General features: G+C 54.4%; 2 protein-coding genes across 7 annotated transcripts in view; one reads left to right on the plus strand and one right to left on the minus strand.

The window, feature by feature from the left end:
* Positions 1-7,721, minus strand: part of MARK4 (microtubule affinity regulating kinase 4) — a 28,967-nt gene extending 21,246 nt beyond the window's left edge. For both annotated transcript variants that reach the window (XM_032485812.1, XM_032485813.1), the window contains exons 1-2: positions 7,715-7,721; positions 3,867-3,872 (exon numbers count right to left, since the gene is read on the minus strand). In XM_032485812.1, the coding sequence (XP_032341703.1) occupies positions 3,867-3,870 (4 nt within the window). In that variant the 5' untranslated portion in view covers positions 3,871-3,872; positions 7,715-7,721. The remainder of the gene's footprint in view (positions 1-3,866; positions 3,873-7,714) is intronic.
* Positions 966-16,733, plus strand: EXOC3L2 (exocyst complex component 3 like 2). Of its 5 annotated transcripts, none has more exons than XM_032485814.1 (10): positions 4,966-5,295; positions 6,823-6,934; positions 7,881-7,982; positions 8,085-8,185; positions 8,397-8,507; positions 9,452-9,587; positions 12,407-12,529; positions 12,823-12,978; positions 13,789-13,910; positions 16,102-16,733. In XM_032485814.1, the coding sequence occupies exons 1-10, from the start codon at positions 5,117-5,119 to the stop codon at positions 16,373-16,375; spliced, it is 1,416 nt and encodes a 471-aa protein (XP_032341705.1). In that variant the 5' UTR covers positions 4,966-5,116; the 3' UTR covers positions 16,376-16,733. The 5 variants fall into 5 exon arrangements, 4 of the variants coding, with proteins under 4 accessions (XP_032341707.1, XP_032341705.1, XP_032341706.1 ...); XM_032485815.1 differs by having other exon boundaries at positions 7,881-7,973; XM_032485817.1 differs by lacking the exon at positions 4,966-5,295 and adding an exon at positions 6,411-6,723.
* Positions 16,734-20,283: the final 3,550 nt, after the last annotated feature.

The following is a 20,283-nucleotide window of genomic DNA, read 5'->3' on the forward strand; positions in this document are numbered from 1 at the left end:
TAGTGATTTAGGAGATGGAAGGGGGAAGACTCTGGAAACTTCAAGCCCCATGAGGGCAGGGACTGGGTCTGTTTTGGCCACTGCTGTATTCTCAATGCCTACACAGGTCTGGGCCCATGGCAAATACTTAACAAGTGTGTGTGTGTGTGTGTGTGTGTGTGTGTGTGTGTATTAAAATCTACATAATATAAAACTTATCAAATTAACCATTTTAAAGTGTGCAATTCAGTGGCATCTACAACATTCACAATGTTGTCGACAATAGCCACTATCTAGTTCCAGAACATTTTTATCTCTCTGAAAGGAAACTCTGGACCCATTAAGGGGTCAGTCCCCAGTCTCCCTCTCCCAGCCACTGGCAACCATGAATCTTTCTGTCTCTGTGGATTTACCTATTCTGGACAAAGAATATCCCCAGTAACTTGGCTGAAGGAATGGATGGGGTGGGGCAGAGGGGACAGGGGTACTAATTGAACAGGGGACAGGAAGCAAGGTGCCCAAGTGTGTGAACTGGATGCCTGGGTAGACAGTGGCATGGGGCTTGGGTCCCTATTACTCTCTGCCCTTTGCTGGCTGTGCCACTTTGGGAAAGACGCTTCCCCTCTCTGAGCCTATTTCCTCATGAAGTAGGAGGGTCCACTGAGATGTTGAACACTCCAGGGCAGGAGTGAGTTAGGGAAAGGGTCTGAATGCCCATGCTCTGGGGAAAGAACCCGGGATCTGGAATCTGACAGGTCTGGTGAGAATCCCAACTTTGTCCCTGAATCACTGTGGGACTGGAGGCAAATGCCTTCTGAGCCTCAATTTTCTCATCTGCAAAATGGGCATGATGATAGTCCTCACCTCATGAAATTGTTGCAGATTCAAGAGGTAAATGCTCAGACCATGCTAGGCACACAGAAGCACTGTCATCAACACCACTTGTCACCAATACCATCGATGGTCCATTGTTTTTTTCCCAGGTCGCTGCCTGTCAAAATGCCCATCCTGAAGAGTCTAGGGGTGGCAGACTCTAAGGTGTCCCGAGCGGGGACACTACCCCTGAGGTCCTCTCGAAACCCCTTTGAGGAAGTTTCAGGGCTGGAAGAGGAGGCTGAGGAGCTGGGGACCCTGCCCAACGGAGCATCTTGTCGCCGCCGTGCCACCCTGGAGAAGCTGGCAGGCCTGGCCCCCTTCCGGCTGGGCAGAACCCCTGGCCGGCGGGCGGGCAGCCCCGGGGACGAGCAGCCTCGCTCTTTCCTGGGCCGTGTGCTGACACCTGGGATACGCAGGAGCTCGGCAGATTTTGGCCTCCTGGCCAGGCTTCAGGGGATCCGAGCCCACGGCGATGAGGAGGCAGCTGGGGAGGCTGCTCGGAGATTGGCCTTCCTGAGACTGGGGCGTGGGCCCAAGCCCCAGCGGGTGTCACTGGCCGAGCGGGTGGTGCCTGCAGGTGAGGCGGCTCCCGATCCCCCACCCAAGGTCCCGGAGCCCCCAAAGGTGAAGGAGCCATTGTCAGGTGAGTTGGGAGTCCTGGCCCAGACCTGGGAGAATCACCGAGTCTCCACCTGTGACCCCATCTCCATTTACACCCGCAACTTCCATCTGCCCACCTCCATGTACAAGGCCAGCCCATCCCCTCTGCAGTCCTAATCCCCCTTGCCAAGTTCCAGCTTCAGCCCTATCTCCACCCTCATCCTCAATCTGTCCCTCTCTCCACCTGCCATCTTCAACCTCACCCCCTTGTCCAACCACAACTGAATCACCAACTTCAGTCTCATCTCCTCCAATCCCTTCCCATCCCCGATTTCAACCTCTCTCCCTTGCTACCCTCAAATTCAACCTCAACCTCATCTCCCTTCAAAATATCCACATTTGTCCTTGACCTTACCCCTCCCTAACCTCTAACACTCCACCTCATTGGCATCCTTAGCCCCAGCCATGGCCTCAAACTCCAACCCCCACCTCAGTCCTCCTCCTTCATCCCCCATCTCTTCTCCTCTCCCACCTCACTCTGAACCCCAACTCCATCCCAATCCTAACCCCTTAGCCCCTGCCTCCACCCTCAACTTCATCCTTCCTTCAACTTACATCCAAACTTCATCTTCAAACTCACCTCCATGCCCAATGTCTACCTTCATCTCTCAAATACATCCCCTCAAATCTACCACCAACTGTGGGAGTTTCCTGTTAGTAGCACAAACTGGGTGACTTGAAACTATAAACATTTATTCTGTTGCAGTCCAAGTGGCCTGCAATCAAGGGGCCGGCAGGGCCATGGCCCCTCTGAAATCTGTAGGGGACTCTTTCCTTGCCTCTTCCAGCTTCTGGTGCTTTGCTGGTCATCCTTGGTGTCCTTGGCTTGTAGCCGCGTCACCCCAATCTCCCATCCTCACTTGGCTTTTTCTCTGTTTTCACATCATCTTCTCCACTGTGTATGTCTATTTTAGTGTCCAAGTTTCCCTTCTTATAAGGACACCAGTCATACAAAATCAGGGCCCCATTCTATGACTTCATTTTAACTTGATTACTTCTTTAAAGACCCTATTTCCAAATAAGATCCCATTCTGAGGTCCTAGGGGTTAGGACTGTACATATGTTTTTTCTTTGGGGGCAACAAACACAGTTCAACTCATAATGCCACCTGAGTTGTATCCTCAGCCCCAATACTACCCCAAACCCCAGTGTATTCCTCAGTGCCTTTTTGGTTTCCACCCATACTTCTTTCAACCCCATCAGTAACCTCCACCTTGAGACACATCCACATGCTTATTGCCAACTATCCCTTTCTCCAAACGCCATCTTTAACCTCACCCTTAACACCCAATACCATGACAACAGCCAACTGGTCCAGACCCATGCCACGGCCCATTCCTCTACTCTCATTTCATCCTCAATTCCATCCCCGTGAGTAACTTCAACCTTTCCCCTCTTCAGTCTCACTCCTAACCCCCAACCCCAGGATCTCAGCATCCACCTTCAACCCCATTCCCCTCCCCAACTTCCTCCTTCAGTCCTAGTCCCATTCCTAGTCCCTCCCAGCCCTCATTTTCAACTTTAACCCCAAACTCAACCTCATCCTTCATTCTTAATCCCATCTCCACCCCATCCCGAGTCCCAATCCTAACCCCTCCATGTTCAACCTCCAACTTCAACTCTGTACATTTCTAACCCCAACTTATGTCCAAATTTCTTCAAACTTGCATCCATCTCTACCTTCTTTCATCCTCAATATTCACCTAAACTCATCTCCACCTCCATCCTTACCCTGAAACCCTAGATGCCATCCTCAATTCCTTTCCCATCTCCCTCTTCAGATTTCACCCCCCACCTCACCCTAATCCTAAACTCCCTCACCCCAACCCCCACCTTCATCCCCATCCTCATCTCCAGCCCCATCCCTGAAACTCCATCTACATTCCCAACCCTGTCCCAACCGCTGCCTTCATTCAACCCACTCCCAACCCTGCCACTATTTCCCCCACCCCCACCCCCTTCCTAGCCCTCCCCCAATGGACATCCCTTGCTGCCCCAGCACTGGAGAGCCCTTTCTTCATCCTCTGATGCCCTCCACATCCTGGCCAGAGACTATTTCAGCCCTTGCTCCCGAGGGACTGGGAGGGCACCGCAGGGAGGTGAGAAGGGGGTGACTGGAGCCCCCGCCTTCTGGAAACGGATGGGCAGAAATAGCACTGGCCAGGAAATAGTTTCTCTGCCAGGGAGGAAGTGGAGGGGGGTGGAGGTGTTGAGGGGTAACCCTGGGCCACTGGGACCCTCCCTCTGCCTTCACTCAGAGGCCTCCCAATCCCATGACTCTCCTCTCCTGGCAGAATGTGAATCATCAGAGAGCCAGATCACCCCTACAGCTGTCCCCACCCCCAAAAGACCCATCTCTGGTCTTCATAGCCTCTTCCCACCTCCAAGCCCCGACTCTGCCCACCAGTCCACTGGTTCTCCATCCCTCTCCCTCCTTACCCGGCTCAGACTGTCCTCCCTTGGCCATTCCACCTCCTCTGATGCCTTTCTTTGGCCCTGTTGCACTTTTTTTTAATCCTATCCGCCCTCAACTCCTCTGACTCCTCCCCATATCCTAACCCACTCCCTGTACCCTCTCCCATGCCCTGATCCCTGATCCGAAGCCCTAACCCTCTCTTTCTTCAACCCCTTGCCCCCTTCGTACTCCCCTCACCATCCTTTCCCTAATCAGACCCCTCCAGTCTTTTGACCTCCTTCCCATATCCAGACTCCCTCTCCCATCACCAAACCCCCTCTTCCCTTCCCTAACCCTCTCCAGTCTCCTCCCCCATGTCCCGACTCTCTCCCTTGCTCCCTCCTCTGCCCCTCCCCCATCCTCCCTCCCCAAGTCCCGATCCCTCCCATCTTTCGGTTCTCCTCACCCTCCTCCCTTGACCTCCTTCTCCAGCGCAGATTTGCCCACCCTCCTTCTCCCCAACCAGCCCTCAACTACCTCTCTCCTCCCCTCCCCACCCCCAGCCCCCGACCCCTCATCTGACACCCTTCTCTCTTCCCCTTCTCCTGAAACGCCCCGACTCCTCTCTCGGCCCCACCCCTTTCCCCCTCCCCTAACCCTCTTATCCTCACCTCCTACCCCTTCTCACTCTCCACAACCCCCTCCCCGCCTCGTTTTCCTGCCCCTGATCTCCCTCTTTGTGCCCACAGTGCTGGAGATCCTGAGCTTGATCCAGCAGCGCGAGCTCGCGCGGGCCGACGAGCACATCTTGGAGCTGGAGGCCGAGGAGCTGGCGTCGTCGGGGGGCGGCGCGCCGGGGCCGCCCAAGGCCGAGGGCGCGAGCGGGGGCCGCCGGGCGCGGGACGTGGCTCTGCTGTACGAGGCCCTGCAGCGCGAGCTGTGGGCGCTGGTGCGCGAGACGCTGGCGGGCCCCGGGCCGGGCGCGGGCTCCGGGCCGGGCGCCGTGGCGCAGCTCGGCCAGGTGCTGGTGCAGGAGGAGGCGGGCCGACGGGCGCCGCGGACCCGAGGCGGCCCGCAAGCTGCGCGCCCGCTGGGCCGAGGCTGGTGGCGCGCGCGGCAAGGGAGCGGCTGGAGGCGGCGGCGCCCGGGGCGCCCGGGGGCCTGGCGGGGCAGCTGGAGGCGCTGCGGGGGCGGCTGCTGGAGGACATGGGCGTGGTGCGGGGCCGCCTGGCGCCCTCCTACCCCGCAGGCCTGGGCGCCTTCGGCGTCTACCTGCGCGGCTACCACGGCGCGCTGGCCGAGTGGATCGGGGCCGCCGCCCGACGGAGGCTACCCCTGGCCGACCGCTACGCGCTGCTGCACTGGCACAACCAGGTGTACCCCAGGTGAGCTGGGGCCGCCGCAGACCGCCCAGCCTAGGGACCGACTGCCCCAAGGTCGCATAGCTCCCTCCACCCCCCTCCCCTTCCCCGGCCTTGGCCTCTTCAGATCCTAAGGCCCCTGTACCTTCAATCCTAGAACCTTAACATCATTGACCCTTTCAGGCTTAGCACTGGTGACATTCACAATCCGAGACTCCTAGCGCTCTCCGCGCTCCCAGCGCCAGACCCTCAGCAACATGGATCCTTCTGGTCCTAGAACCTTAGCACCGGCCACCCTTCTGGTCCTAGAATCTTAGTATTGGATCCTTCTGGTCCTAGAACGTTAGCACCGGCCATCCTTCTGGTCCTAGAATCTTAGCATTGTTGATCCTTCCAGTCCAAGAACCTTAGAATAGTCAACAATTACGCTCTTGAAATCTTAGCACTGCCCACCCTTTCGGTCCTAGAAACCTAGCACCAATGACCCTTCTTTGTCCTGATGCTGTTGACCCTTAGGATTCTAGAACCCTTACACTGCTCCCGCCTTGGACCCTAGGGCATTAGCCCTGGTGACTCTTCCAGTCTTAGAACTTTAGACTTGATGACGCTTTCAATCTTAGAACTTAGCACCAATGAGCCTTCGAAACCTAAACCTTAGCTTCATCCCCTCTTGGGATCCTAGACCCTTGACTCTTACAGTTTTAGGACGGTAGCACTTTTGGCCCCTAGAAGTCTATACCCGTAGCATCTAGAACCTGAATACCATTGAATGTCCCAGTCCTAGACTCGTAACCATTGAGCCTTTGAATCTGAAAACACATCCATCACTGTGGCTGGGGGATGGAATATGGTGATTAGCTATGACTGTGTCGATACCAACTCCAGGGAAAAGTGAGTTAGCCACACCCAAACTGCACATTGGACGGTGAAGGCAGTGGGTGCTTCCTCAAACAAAATCAGGATGCTGTCAACAGAAGAATGGGACGTTTTGGGAATCCCACTTGGGAGTACATGTTGATGACATTCACACCCCATCCGTGAGGGATGGAGGGGGGATAGGGGAGCGTGGAATGAAAAGACCTGAGTGAAGTCTGATTTGCAGGGCTTTTGGCCAAGAAGATGCCATTGGCAAAAGCCTGGTGTGTGTGTGGGTGGTGGGGAGGGGTGGGCAGGCACAGGCTGGGGCAGGCAAAAACGCAGAAGTGGGAGTGAGGGCTGCACTGGTCGGGACTAGGAGCAGAGGTGGAAGAAAGCTTCCATCTGCTGAAGCTCTAGTGGGTGAGACCTTGCGTGTCAGATCATCAAGCCTGGACTTGACCCCTGCAAGTCCTGCCCGGACACCATCCATCAGGGAGCTGACTCAGAGAGCTGGAGCCAGGGGAGCAACAATTCCAGAGACTTCCTTTGAGGGATGAGCAAAGCTGGCCTCAAGAGAGGAAGGGAGTGGCCCAGGTCACATACACACAGGGTGTGAAGGGATGGGGGTGGGGAGGGGTCCAGCTGCCCAATCCCACCTCTCACAGACCTCCCTGTCTCTTACCCCCGCCCCAGAGAGGTGCTAGGTCTGGTGGACATGGTCGCCTTGGAGAACGGGGAACTGGGGTCCCTTCTGTCCCCTGGCACCCTTCGTGGCTTGGAGGATGAATGTGTCACAGATGTTAAGGTACCTGGGACATGGCATTGATGACTGAGGGGGGTGCTCTGCACAGAGGGAGGGGTCACACTGAGCTTGGAGCCTCTCCCCTCCCCTCTTCCCTATTTCCATCTCCCTCTTTCCTTTGTGGACTTTGAGTTCTGGCCAAAATACATCAAAATGTACACCCATCTGATCACTTCAGTCTTATGCTCAGTGTTGCATCCCAAAGCACCCAGCCAGATGTCAGGACACACAGTAAAGGTTCAATACATTTGGACCCTTCAAATCTTACATCAAGAGAGAGTCAGTCACAGACCCAAAGAGTCCCAGAAGGAGGGCATCCAAGCATGTCTGCATATAAGCAGGGCGGATAGTAAATGTGGTTAATAACTGGCCGGGCATTGGCACTGCTGAGCAGAATGGCGCAGCCATAAACAACGAGCCCAGCCACAGGGTTGTTTCCCATCTGAAAGCCAGTCCTGCCCCAGCCACAGATATCAGAATTCTTTGCAACCTGAGAGCTTTGAACCTGCCAACTGAACATGTCTAGATTTTCAGACTCGTTGAACTGAAGGCCAGGGAATCAGAGATGTGTAAACCTTAGAATCCCAGACCCTTGGAATTCCTGAATCACAGAATTTGGAAATCTTGAACAAAGTGTTTTGCCGAACCTGAGAGCAGACTGTTAGAACCATTAGACAATGAGAGAATAAACTGGTAAACCCTCTGGCTATTAGATGGAGGAGGCTTAAGACCACAAACTCTTAATATCAAGTTCCAAATGATAGGCTTAGGAATGGAAGTGACTGGGGTGGTTTTCTGGTCAAGGTTCCCTCCCAGAGTTACCTCGGTGAGCTCACAGGTAGAATCCAGGCCTGCTTGGGACTAAGGTGTGGAGATCTTGGTGGGACAAAGGGAGGGAGAGTATCCCAGGCACCCTGAGTGCAGCCTCTCTCCCACCTCCCTTCTCCAGGCGCAGACTCGGGCAGCCCTGCTTCGAGTGCTACAGGAGGACGAGGAGCACTGGGGGAGTGCGGAGGACTGGTCCAGCAGCCTGGCACAGGATGTGTGTGAGGTAGGGGGTAGGGAAGAGGAAGGAGAATCACCTGGACAGCGCTGGGTGGGAGAGTGGGACCTCATTCCCTCCTCACCCCTTCTCATCCCCTGGACCGTGAAGCTGCTGGAAGAACACACGGAGCGAGCACCCCGCATCAGCCAGGAGTTTGGGGAGCGGATGGCCCACTGCTGCCTCGGGGGGCTGGCAGAATTCCTGCAGAGGTATGGACGGCTTGGGGCAGGGAGCAGGTCTGGGGGTGCGGGGCATCTGGATCTGGGATTCAACAGAGAGAGGAGAGATGAAAGTGTGTCAGGTCAGGTGGGCAGGGTTGCCTCCATGGGGATCACAGGCTTACCTGGGCTGAGTGCCCAGCCAGGGGCCCTCATCCCGCAGCACTCCATCTGTCATGCCATCCTCTCCTCCTCCCACCAGCTTCCAGCAGCGCGTGGAACGATTCCATGAGAACCCAGGAGTCCGGGAGCTGCTACCCGACACTTATATCAGCAGGACCATCTCCCTGGTCAATTGTGGGCCCCTCCTGAGGTGAGAGCACCCACAGTGAAAGGCCTCCTTCCCACACTCCCCCAACCCCATTATTGCTAATGTTTCCCATATCTTTGCAGGGGCATCTGATACATTTACTGGTAAATACGTGTAAATAAGTACATCTATGCAAAGGCATACTTCATGCATGTGCATATTTCATACATACAAGTAAATACATTTAACTATATGCAAACATACTATTCCTTTTCCTTAAAAAAAAAATACAAGTGGAAGAATATTGAACACACTCTGCCCTCTTCCCCTTAACATCTTGAAGGACTTTGTTAGAGCCTGAAGAGTTTCACATTCCTTTTTCATCTGAACTGTGTTCCACTGTTTAGACATACTATCATTTATTATCATTTATCTAAGCTGTCCCCAATGGATGGACAATTGCCTCTGCTCTTTTGCAGGGAAAAACTGGGCACATCTGTCAGCCCCCACAAGTGTGGGGACTCGGGCATACACTCCCAAAAGGGGGTCTGCTGGGATTTGGGCAGAAAGTGCCAAATTGCCCTCCAAACCAGGTTATAATTTCAGCAGTGGAGATGGTCATCAATACAACAATGACAGGATATGAAAAGGGTAGAATTTTAGATTTAGAGTCCTTTAGAATATCACAGATTTTTAGAATGGAGGCATCCCCATTCTCACCCAGAAAACATCAAAAGAAACAGAGACCCTGAGAGACCCCTTCCTTCCCACTACATCTTTTAGCCTCCTAGACATTTCAGGGCCCCCACGACCCCCAACTCTCCAGACATCCTCTGATACCTCTCAGCCTCCAGGACCTCCCCAAGCCCCTGACTTTCCTCAGCTTCCCATCTGACCTGTCACCCTGGTGCCCCACAAAATAGAGTCTATCTCTGGGGAGACACGTCTAGGCAGTGGGGGTGAGATGTTGGGGCTCCTTGACTTTTGGCTCTACTGATCCCGTAAAGGGCTCTGGCGGAGCGCCTGGCCCGGGTGGGGCCCCCTGAAAGTGAGCCGGCCCGGGAAGCAGCAGCCAGTGCTCTGGATCGTGTGACCCGGCTCTGCCACCGTGTCCTGACCGACCTGCTGTTCCAGGAGTTGCAGGTGAGGAAGGCAGTGGGCTGGGGTGGGGCCAGTGCCAGGACAGGGGAGCATCCCCACTCAATCCTGCAGTTCCTTTCAGCCCATGAGTCAGTGTTGGGGAAACAGATAGGGTGGGGAGGGTGATGGCTATGTCTGGCCATTTGAGGGGACAGAGAAGGGTGCAGGAAGGAAGAGGTGGGAGGATATGATAGGGGGGAGGACAGAGAGCCATCAGCAGGAAAGGGCCTTGGGGGCTGGATGGAGCCCCTCCTCACTGAGGTCCCCCAAATTCCTGGCCAGCCTCTCCTAGACTCTAGAGCCCCATTCACTCATCTCTAGGCTCCTGCGCATGCCCAGAGGGGACTAGGTTCAGAGGTGGGTGAGAGTACTTGGGGTGGGGAAGCTGGTGGGAGTATGGAGGGGGGACTGAGGTGTGTGTGCATGTTGTAACATTTGCTCAATCCATGTTGTACATCAGAACACGTTCCTCCTCCGCCTAGAACCCTCTATGGCTCCCAGATCACTCAGGGCAAAAGCCAACGTTCTTGCCATGGTCCCCAAGGCCCTGCATGGTCTGCCCTTTCCCTCTCTGACCTCACCTCCTCCCAGTTTCCCACTTGCTTATTCTACTCCAGCCACATCCACCCCATTGCTGCTCCTTAACATGGCATTCCAACCTCAGTACCTTTGAACCTGCCATGCCCTCTGCCTGGACTACTCTCCCTTCTAATACCCACAGAGCTCCTTCTCTCACCTCTTTCAAGTTTTGACTCAAAAGTCACCTTTTCAGAAGGATCTCCCCTGACTGTCCTATTTAAAATAGAAGCCCTTGAGATGCCCACATCCCCCCATCTCTCTATTTGTCTCCAAAGCACTTATCACCACCTGCCATGCTACATCCTTTGCTTCCCCCTCTCCCCAGTCCGTCTCCTCCCATTGGAATGTTAGCTTCTCAAGGGCAAGGATTTGTTGGAATGTTTCTAAAATAGCTTTATTATGGAAAATTTTCAAATACACACAAAAGTAGACAGAATGACCTCTGGTGGATGGACTCCAGCAAGTATCAGCTCCATCTCTTCCCCTGCCCCTCCTGCCCACTGTATTCTTGACACCTTGTATCATCCATCACCACGTCAGTCTGTATCTCTGAGAGATAAGGAACTCATCCCTTTTAAACAAACATAACCACAATGCCATTCTTATACCTAACAGATGGAACGGTCATTCCTTCATATCACCAAATATCAGATCAGAATTCAGATTTCCTGAACTGTTTATGATTATCAAGCACTTGGAGTTTTGTTTATCTTATTTTGCACTATGTCCCCAAGCATTCCCTGATGTGTCCCCAGTGATCCACCCAGGGCTGGGCCACAGAAAGGGTTCAGAGAGTGTTTGTTGAATGACTAAATGAACAAGTATGGGAAAGGAAGTCAGTGAGTGCGCCCAGCTATGCCGCTTCCAGATAGGGGTACTTGGGCAAGTGACTTTCCTCTTGGGATCTCTGTTTGCTCATCTGGAAAATGGGCACAGGAATGCCAGTCTTCTCAGATGGCTGGGAGGAAGCAATGGGCTTGTGGACAGAAAGTGCTTAGCCTGGGTCCTGGCCCTTGGGTATTGGCCATTGTGATCTTCATAAATGTACAGATTTTATAGCAACAGCAATACGTCCTGAGTCGAGTGCTGTACCAGGAGCATCAGCTCATTTAATTGGCACGTCTTGTCAACAAAAGCTCTCAGGCCTCATTTTTGGAGGTTCAGAAAACTGGGGATGACAGATCAGGAAAGAGGTGCTGTTGAGTGGGTTAGGAAACTGCTTCAGACCCCCGTGGACTGCAACCCTAGAGGTGTCCTCACACCCCCATTGTCCACCCGACTGCAGCATCTCCCCGTTGCTCCTCCTAGCCTCCATCTCAGGGACAGACACACTTCCCATCAGCCCACCTCTGGGATCCAGATGCCTCCTTCCCCTCCCCCCTACAGGTGGCCACTTACTCCATCCTATGAATGGATCACCTGCATTCTCCTTTCCCCGTTGCAGACCCCCCCCCCCCATTTCTGCCTCAGTCTTGCTCCCTCCCATCCATCTGGGTGAAGCACAAAGCTGTACCCGCTCCCTCTCCTGCTTAGAACCTGCCATGGCTCCCAAGTGCTCTCACAAGAAATCTAGGGCTGCTCATTCAGTCCAGGAGGCCTGTGGGCTCTGCTCTGTTGACCTGGCTTGCCCCATCTCTTCACTAGGTAGTCATACATCCCCTGCCCGCACCACTTAGAAGGGCCCTAGCTTGGTAAAGCTCTGCTGTCTGTGTCTTGATGTTCTTAATATTTGAACAAAAGTCTCCCATTTTCATTTTGCATTAGGCCTGTGAATTATACAGATGGTCCTACCAGCCACACTGACCTTCTTCCTGGTCCATCTGAAATCTGAACCTTCTTCACACTGGCTTTCCTCTCTGCTTGAGCCACTCCCTCTCCCACCTCTTCACTTGACTAATAATAATCTTGTGGGCCTCAGCTCCGATGCCCTCTCCTCCAGGAAGCCCTCCTTGACTGTGCTGACTCAGGCCTCTCCTCTGGGTTTCCTGTACCCCTGGGCTCCCTCCTTCCAGGCATTACCCCTCTGGGTTGTCACTATTTGGGGACAGGTCTGTCTTCCCTTCTGGACTGTGAACCTCAGGAGAGGCAGGGCCAGGCTGTCTCCGTCACTGCTGTGTCCTCAGCGTCGCACAGCCCTGGTGCAGCTGGTAGCATGGTTTGGGGAGCAAATGTTGAATGGGGAAACAACGGAAAGTGGGCCGAAGGAAGGAGAGTGACAACCCTCTCCCCACTCTGTCTCCCAGCCACACTTCAACAAGCTGATGCGCAGGAAGTGGCTGAGCAGCTCTGAGGCCCTGGATGGCATCGTGGGCACGCTGGGAGCTAAGGCCCTGGCCCTGCGCAGGATGCAGGATGAGCCTTACCAGGTGCGTCTGCTTGTGCGGGGAGGAGTGCGGGGTTGAGGGGGAGGAGCGGGGGCAAAGCGGAGAGGGCTGACATGGGGGCACTCTTTGGGGGCCGGTAGGGGGAGTCCGCGTGCTGACTTGGGGGACAGGACAGGGGTCACCCATTGGGAGACCAGAGGGCTGCCGGGGGGCTGGGGGCGGGGCGGGGCGGGGCGGGGTTCCCGTTGGATGCCCCGCGTGGGCGCGGGCGGTTGGAAGCGGGGAGAGGGGGTAACCGGCAGTTCACACCTCCTCGCATCTTCCCGGGTCCCCAGGCGCTGGTGGCCGAGCTGCACCGGCGGGCGCTGATCGAGTACGTGCGGCCCCTGTTTCGCGGGCGCCTGCGCTGCGGCTCCACGCGGACCCGCAGCCGCGTGGCCGGGAGGCTCCGGGAGGACGCGGCGCAGCTGCAGAGGCTGTTCAGGCGCCTGGTAAGTGCGGCGCGGGGGCGGGGGCTCCGAAACCACGGAAACCCCTTGGCTTCCGGGAATCCCCGGACTCGATACCCAGGGAAGGGGGCTTAGAATAAGACCCTCACCCAACTTTAAGCCAATAGTAACACTCTGATCTTTACCGTCTGCGGGTGAAAATCGGCTTTCTCGAGGTGAGAGCTCGCTCTAGGCGCGAATAAGAAAAATGATCCCTATGCATTGCTATGGGGATTAGATCAGTTAAGTTTCAGTAAAGGCTTAGGATCTGGGGTCCTGAACATTAGCTTTTATTATGAGCACAGATAGAAGCTAAATGCAACAGAAACTCAGAATGCTAGCGTTCCCAAATCCAAGCATTTAAAATCACCAAATCTTGTTTGTACCCAGTTGTAATCAGCAGGACCGGAAAAGCCTCACTTAGTGGCTATTCTGGGAGTTTCTAGCCGAGAGCCCTTGGAATTAAAAAAAATTTTTTTTGGAGGAGGAGAAATAATTGTAGATTCACGTAGGAAAGAATGCAGAGAGACCTCTGGCATACCATATTCGGTTTCCCCGATGGTAACATTTTGCAAAGTTGTAATAGGTTTTGAGGGGTGTCCCCGAGCCCCAAATTATCTGCAAAACCAGGAGTAGATTATATTATGGATGTTTCTTCAAATTTCCAAAGGTTCCAGGTCACCTCTGACCATAGTCTGCCCTCTGCACGGTTTTAAGGACAAGACTGCCGGGAGAGGCGAGGTCTTGGGAGGCTGTGGTTTTGAAGGGTGGGTATTGATTGGGGCGAGAGTGTAAGCCCGGCGTTTTCTGCAGGAGTCCCAGGCCTCGTGGCTGGACGCCGTGGTGCCCCGTCTGGCCGAAGTTCTGCATCTGGAAGACACGCCCAGCATCCAGATGGAGGTGGGGATGCTGGTGCGGGACTACCCAGACATCAGGTGAGATCCCCACCCCCACGCCGGCTCGGTTCCTTGTTGCCCGCGCTGCCGCCAGGCCGAGGTCTCCCGGTGAGCCTTGGCATCCGTCCCTGCGTTTCCTGCCTCTTGGGCGAGGGAGGGAGGCGGCGAGCGTGTCTGACGGCCGTTTCCTGCTGGAACCAGGGCATTATTAATACGATTTCCCTCCTTCTCCTGCCGCCGCCGTCGCTGCCGCCGCCACCACCAAGGCTCGCAAACAAACAAGCAGTCACAGGAAGCCCAGGGCAGGGGGGCGCGGGGCCGCCTGGCGGCAGGAAAGGGCCGGCCCAGCAGGGGAGCCGCGGGGGACACGGGGACACGCACGGGCACACGGGCGCACACGCACTGGGACGGTGGCAGGCGCCATTCAGATCCTGAGGGACTGTTTCCTTTCTCCGTGATCCTCTCTGAGCCTCAGTGTCCTCCTCTGTTCCGTGGGGACAATAGTACTTTTTTTGTAGGATTATTGAGGGATTCGTCATGGTCATTACCACTATCAGCATCATCATCTATGGTGACAGCAGTCACAATACCAATTCTTGCTCATTGAGTCCTAACGTCAGACCTCAGAAAGCATCTTACACACCCACCCTATTAGAAAGAGTTATTTTAGAATAAAAGCTATTTTTGGAAAATATTTACAAGTAAAAGGGCTCACTGTTCTAAGTCCTTGGTACCATCCGAGTCAGGCAGAAATTAAGTAGCTTACCCCAAATGCCACAGCTAGCAAGCAAGCAGCAAAGGTGGGACATGAACCCAGGCAGCAGGCTCTAAAGCTGGTGCCCCTGACCACCACACAACACTGCTGCTTGTAAACGGTGGTGGCAGTGGTGGCACTCTTGCAGTGCGAGTCAGGCAGACAGACGTTCTCCACTCAGAGAGACAAACCCCACAGGACCCGGGAGTGATGCATTAGCCAGGGTTGAGGGCGTGGGGTTGAAGGTGAGGATTCTGGAGCTGATTCAGGATGCATGGTTCTGGTTCTGAGATGTGGGGCTCATGTCCTTGGAAAAGCACAGAGGCCAGGGTCCCAGCACTCCTGCTGGATTGAAGCTTCTGAACTTGAATCCTGAATTTGAACACGGAGCTCAGTTTGAAAGGTCTCCAGCTGGGCTGCAGGGAGGGGTTCCAGAGCTGAGTTTTGGGGGCCATGTTTTGGAGCCCAGTTAAGCTAGAAGGTTCTCGAGCCCCGTTTTGGATGAGTGTTTTGGAGCTGTGGGGATTCCAAACTTGGGATGTGGGAGGGTGAAGGCACTGAGCTGGGCTGAAGGAGGTGGTGAAGACTCCAGAGCTCTGTTTGAAATGAAAGTTCTGGAAAAGAATGTTATGTTCAGGATTTCGAGTTAGAATCAGATGGTGGTTCTAGAGTTGAGTGTTGGATCCCTGATCTAGAGTTGAGATTGGGTGAAGGGAAAGTTCCATTGTGTTAGATTTAGGTGCAAGGATTGTGGAATAGAGTTCGTTTTGAGCACCTAGTTTCTAGTTGGAGTGAGGGTTCCCAAGGTGAATTTTAAGTTCTGGAGTAGACTTTTGGTTGAGAACAATTCCAGGAATGGATTAGGGGTGAAGTGAGTGTTCCAGGGTCAGAATTTGGATGAGGGCTCTGGAACTGTAATGGGAAAGAAGGTTCCAGCCCTGGCCTTGGGGTGAGGTGAGGGTTAGGATGGGGCTGTGGTGAGCATTTCCAGCCTAGATTTGAGTGCTGATGTGGGGCTGTTCATGATGAAAGTGAAGATGACGTTCAGGTTGCTACAGAGTCCAGAGCTTAAACAGGTGTGAAGGTACCAGAATGGAAATTTAGGAGCTATCTGAGCTAAGTCGGGGGTGAAGATTGAAGGTTATTTAAATAATTAGGAACTCAGATGGGGTGCAAAGGAGGATTTTTGTGTTGGGTTTGGAAGTGAGGCCTCTGACATCCGTGGTGAGTAGGAGGATTTGGAAATGGTTGGGAGGGAAGTTCTGGAGGAGGGCTGGGATGGAGGTGGGATCTAGGGGGCCTGGCGGGAGGGGTGGCACTTTGGAGGACTGGTATTGGAGGAGGAAGAGGGGAGGGGAGCAGAGGGGCTCTAGAGCTAAGACAGGTTCTGGAACAGGTTAGGTGGGGTCCACAGGTGGGCTGGGAGTGTATCTGAATCAGAGAGCCCCATGCACCTGTCCTCTCCTCTACCCACAGGCGGAAGCACGTGGCCACCCTCCTCGACATCCGTGGCCTGCGCCACACAGTCGCCCGCCATGAGATCCTGGCGGTGGCCCGGGACCTGGAACTGTCAGAGGGGGGAGCTCTGTCACCCTCTCGGGACCATGCCTTCTTCGCAGACATCCCCGTGCCCCGGCCACCTTTCTGCCTCAGCCTCCCTCTCTTCCTGGGCCGCATCCCCCTCTCCTGGCTGGCCCGTCTGCCCTGGCCTCGGCCTCCGTCCCCATCACGGCCCCGGGCCCAGCACTGAGACACTCCAGGCTCCGCCTCGGCACCACCCCCCATCTCTGCTGCTGACAAACCATCCTCCTGACTCCCTGCCTGGGACCACAGACCCCTGGGCCGGAGAGATCTTTCAGGGTCTCCTCACCTACCCTCAAACTCCCTGTCCAGAAGAGAAACAGGCCCGAAGGAGCAGGACTTGTCCAAGGCCACGAAGCCCGTCCCCAGCACCACCTCTCTAGCCCAGTGTGTGGTGCGTGGCGTTTTGGAAGGCTCTCCAGAAATATCCCAGGCCCCCCCTTTCCCCTCACCTCAAGGTCTGGCCTCAAGCCAATGTATTAAGGAACGTACGATACTTAGAATAAAGAGGTTTCTATTTAACACAAGGAAGGGCTGAGTCCCCAGTGTGGGGGGGGAGGAAGGGCCGGGGGCAGGGCCCAGGGCCAAGGGCTTCTCACACGCCCACGGCCGGGCTGGGGTCCAACTCTCGGGCAGCGCAGTGGAGGGTGAGGGAGGCCCAGCAGGGCCGCCTTGTTTATACTAAGTCCCCAGGGCTGCGTGACTCCCCGGCAGGCCCGTGGCCTCTCTGAGCCGGGGCCCCTCATTTTGGTCAGTCGCAAAGCGCCTTCCTTTCTGGGTGGAGTGGTTCCACCTTGGCAGCCCCCGCCCCTCCCCCGTCCTTCACCGGGAAGCTGTATCAGAAGAGGAAGGAGGTTGGGGGCAGGGCTGGCGGCATCCAGGGCGCCCTCCTGGGTTGACGCAGGAAAATCTCAGGGTGGGAAAAGTTCCAGCCACTCACCCCCAGCCCCGCCGGATCCTGGTCCCCACGGAGACCTTGAGGTCACCTCCTTGCTGACCCCTGCCCCTCCGGCCCAGTTGGACAGCTTGTGATGGATGCTTCCTGGTGTGGCTCTTTTTTTTTTCTTCCCTGCGAAATCGGAAGGAGGAGGCAGTCAGGGGTCAGTGTGGAGGTTGGGGTTGGAACCTCACGCACATTTGAACTCACGTTTGAAGGTGGGAACTCAGGACTCTTGGAGCCCCAGGGTTGTGTGACGCTGAGCAGGAAGCTGACCCTCTCTGGGCTGTGGTTCCTGTCCCTCTCTGAGGTACTGCTTAACCTCTCTGCCCAGGACAAGGTGAGATGTCCAGAGGACATACACTCCTCACTCCACATCCTAAAATAACACTTTCTGTATCATTGATATACAAGAGAGGAATTGAATTAACAAAGGGCAGTTTGTAGGCATGTAATGAGAGCTGTATTCATCTCAGTTTGGCAGAGTGCTTCTCAGATTTTGGTGCCCTGCTTAAAAATGGCTGTTTTGAAACATAATTTAGGCACCAGACAATTCATCCCCTTAAAGTGCACAATTCAGTCGCCCTTCGTATGTTCATGGACTGGTGCAACCATCATCGCGGTTCATTCTAGAACATTTTCATAACCCCTCAAAAGAAGCCTTGCATCCCTTAATCATCAACACAAGCCCTATATCCCCCTCCGGCCCTGGCAGCCACTAGTCTACTTTTTGTCTGTAGATTTGCCTGTTCTGGACATTTCAAAACCGCACACTACGTGGTCCTTGTGTGTGTGTGTATGTGTGTTAAGAACGCTTAACATGAGATCTACCCTCTTAACACACTTTAAAGTGCACAGCACAGTAGTGTTAACTGTAGGTACGCTGTGGTACAGCAGAGCTCTGGAACTCACTCACCTTGTGTAACTGTAACTTTACGATCATTAAACTACTCCCCCTACCCCCTTCCTCCCATCCCCTGGAGCCACCATCCTCTTCTCTGTCTCTATGAGTTGGAGTCTTTTAAATGTCTCATGTAAGTGGAATCATGCAGAACTTGTCCTTCTGTGACTGGTTAATTTCACTTAGCATGATGGCTTCCAGGTCCACCCGTATTGTCACCAATGGAAGGACTTCCATCTTTTTAAAGGCTGAATAATATTCCACCGTATGGCGATACTCCATTTTGTTTATCCATGTATCAACTGACAGACATTTAGGCTGTTTCTACTTTTTGATTATGAATATGCTGCCTCACTTTTTTCTAGATTGCAAGCATTTTCTCAGTCCCCTGAGATGTTCTAATCCTACTGAGCCTCAGTTTCCACTTCTGGGAAATGGGGGAAAGGGTCTTAATAGTACCGACTACATGCCAAGTACCATGTTCCCGAGGATTCACTCAACAGATTCACTGCAGATTTGGAACCAGAGGCCCAGACGGGGGCAGGAATGCAGCTAAGGTCACCATCCAACAAGTGCCAGGAGCAGAGCCCCACCTGCACACCCCAGGCTCTGACAACAGAAGTGAGCAGGCTGGGAGGGCACAGTGATAAGAAGGTGTGTGAGGCATTTGGCCCAGATCCCAACCCATGGAAAGTGCTCGGAAAACATTAGCTCTTTGGACTCAGATGGAGGTGTGTTCAATCCCAGTGTTCTATGGAAGGAGCTCCCTGAGTGTATCTTAAATGCACAGCATCTCATGGCACCAGCCCCTGGCCCTAGGAGAAGGGACTGTTTCTTTCAGGCAGGAAGCAGGCTCAGAAAGTTAGGTACCAACTGTATGTTACAGGCAGAGGCTGGGATTTGAACTTTTCTGGTCACCCACCCAAGTGGCTGAGCAGCCCCATCATTGGAGAGAAAAGAGATGAAGCCAGATGGGGAGGGGACTACCCCTATGGGCCATGACCATGGTCCAGGGTAGGAGAAAGGGCAGAAGGCAGTCTCCAGGTGGCTGTGCCCTCTGCTCAGACTGGGATTGATTCAACTGGGACCAGGATAATTCAGCTTCATCAAAATGAGAAATTGCAGCCAGGACCAGAAAGGCACCTGGGCAGGAAATTCTGGGAAAGGAGAGGCACAAGGGGTTGGGATCCACCTGCCCCCTCCCCACCATCCCCACCAAGAGAGGGTCAGGCCCTTCCTTTTCGGCCCAATGCCTTTGTGACAAATTGTGTACCCAGGAGGGTTATTTTCTGCTGAGCTCTAAGGCAGCCCCATCAAAGCACCCGGACAGGGTGGAGGAGGCCCCAGAGGTTTAGGGGAGAGAACTAGGATGTCCAGGGCCCACCCAGCAGAGCCCCTGGGCCCCTCCCCAGCCCTCCAGATCTGAGTAGCTGGTGAAGTTTGAGGAGGGAGACAAGCCTGGACTTTGCTGTCCACAGGAAAAGGGGGAATAAAAGAGGAAACTTACCGAGCTCCCACTCTCCCTTGGAGCCTCAGCTTCCAGGCCTTCTGCAACTTCCACCTGCTGTCGGGGCACCCGTGACCCTCGCCAGCCTGAACCCCAGCCACCTCTCTGAGTCTCCATGCCTCTCCCTGAGATGCCACCCCTCTCTGAGTCTCTGTCTCTCCTCTTGAGACCCTGTCTCTTTCCAGAAACCCCTTCCCAATCCTCAAGTCTTCATTCTCTTCTCTGAGCCTCTCTGCCTCCTCTCTGGGTCCCCAAGAGCTGAGACCTGTCCCCTCTGAGTCCTGACTCTCTCTCTATTCCTATAAATTTATTCCATCTGTCAACCCATTCATATATCCAAGTTCATCCTCTGCGTCCAACCTTGTGTAGGATGGTGCTGGGGACACCGTGGTGACCTCGACAGCCTTGGCCCTACACTTATGGAACTGACAGTCCAAGGAGGAGACACATCTGTCATCCACAGTGGTCAGGGCTAGAGTTGGGGAGCTCAGGAGGACTAGAGAAGCCCAAGCGTTCCTTGACCCTGTCTGGGAATCAGGGAGGGCTTCCTGGAGGAAGAGGTATCTGCACTGAGTTCCAACCTCCACCTGGACCACAAAGATCACCTTGCAGCTCATGATATCCCAGAGGCCCTGAGGAGGAAAATGGGATCAATAGATCCCTCACATTTCCCTGTAATCTCACCTAAAGCACTTTGTTATACATGGAACGATTCTCAAAGGGAATTTGAAA

Source organism: Camelus ferus, chromosome 9 (assembly GCF_009834535.1).
Source record: "Camelus ferus isolate YT-003-E chromosome 9, BCGSAC_Cfer_1.0, whole genome shotgun sequence".
Classification (NCBI taxonomy): domain Eukaryota; kingdom Metazoa; phylum Chordata; class Mammalia; order Artiodactyla; family Camelidae; genus Camelus; species Camelus ferus.

Coding starts and splice junctions, on each gene's coding strand:
- EXOC3L2 (XM_032485814.1), top strand. CDS start 5,117: ATGGGCGTGGTGCGGGGCCGCCTGGCGCCCTCCTACCCCGCAGGCCTG. Junction 6,935..7,880: donor AATGTGTCACAGATGTTAAG/GTACCTGGGACA, acceptor TCCCTTCTCCAG/GCGCAGACTCGGGCAGCCCT. Junction 7,983..8,084: donor TGGCACAGGATGTGTGTGAG/GTAGGGGGTAGG, acceptor TGGACCGTGAAG/CTGCTGGAAGAACACACGGA.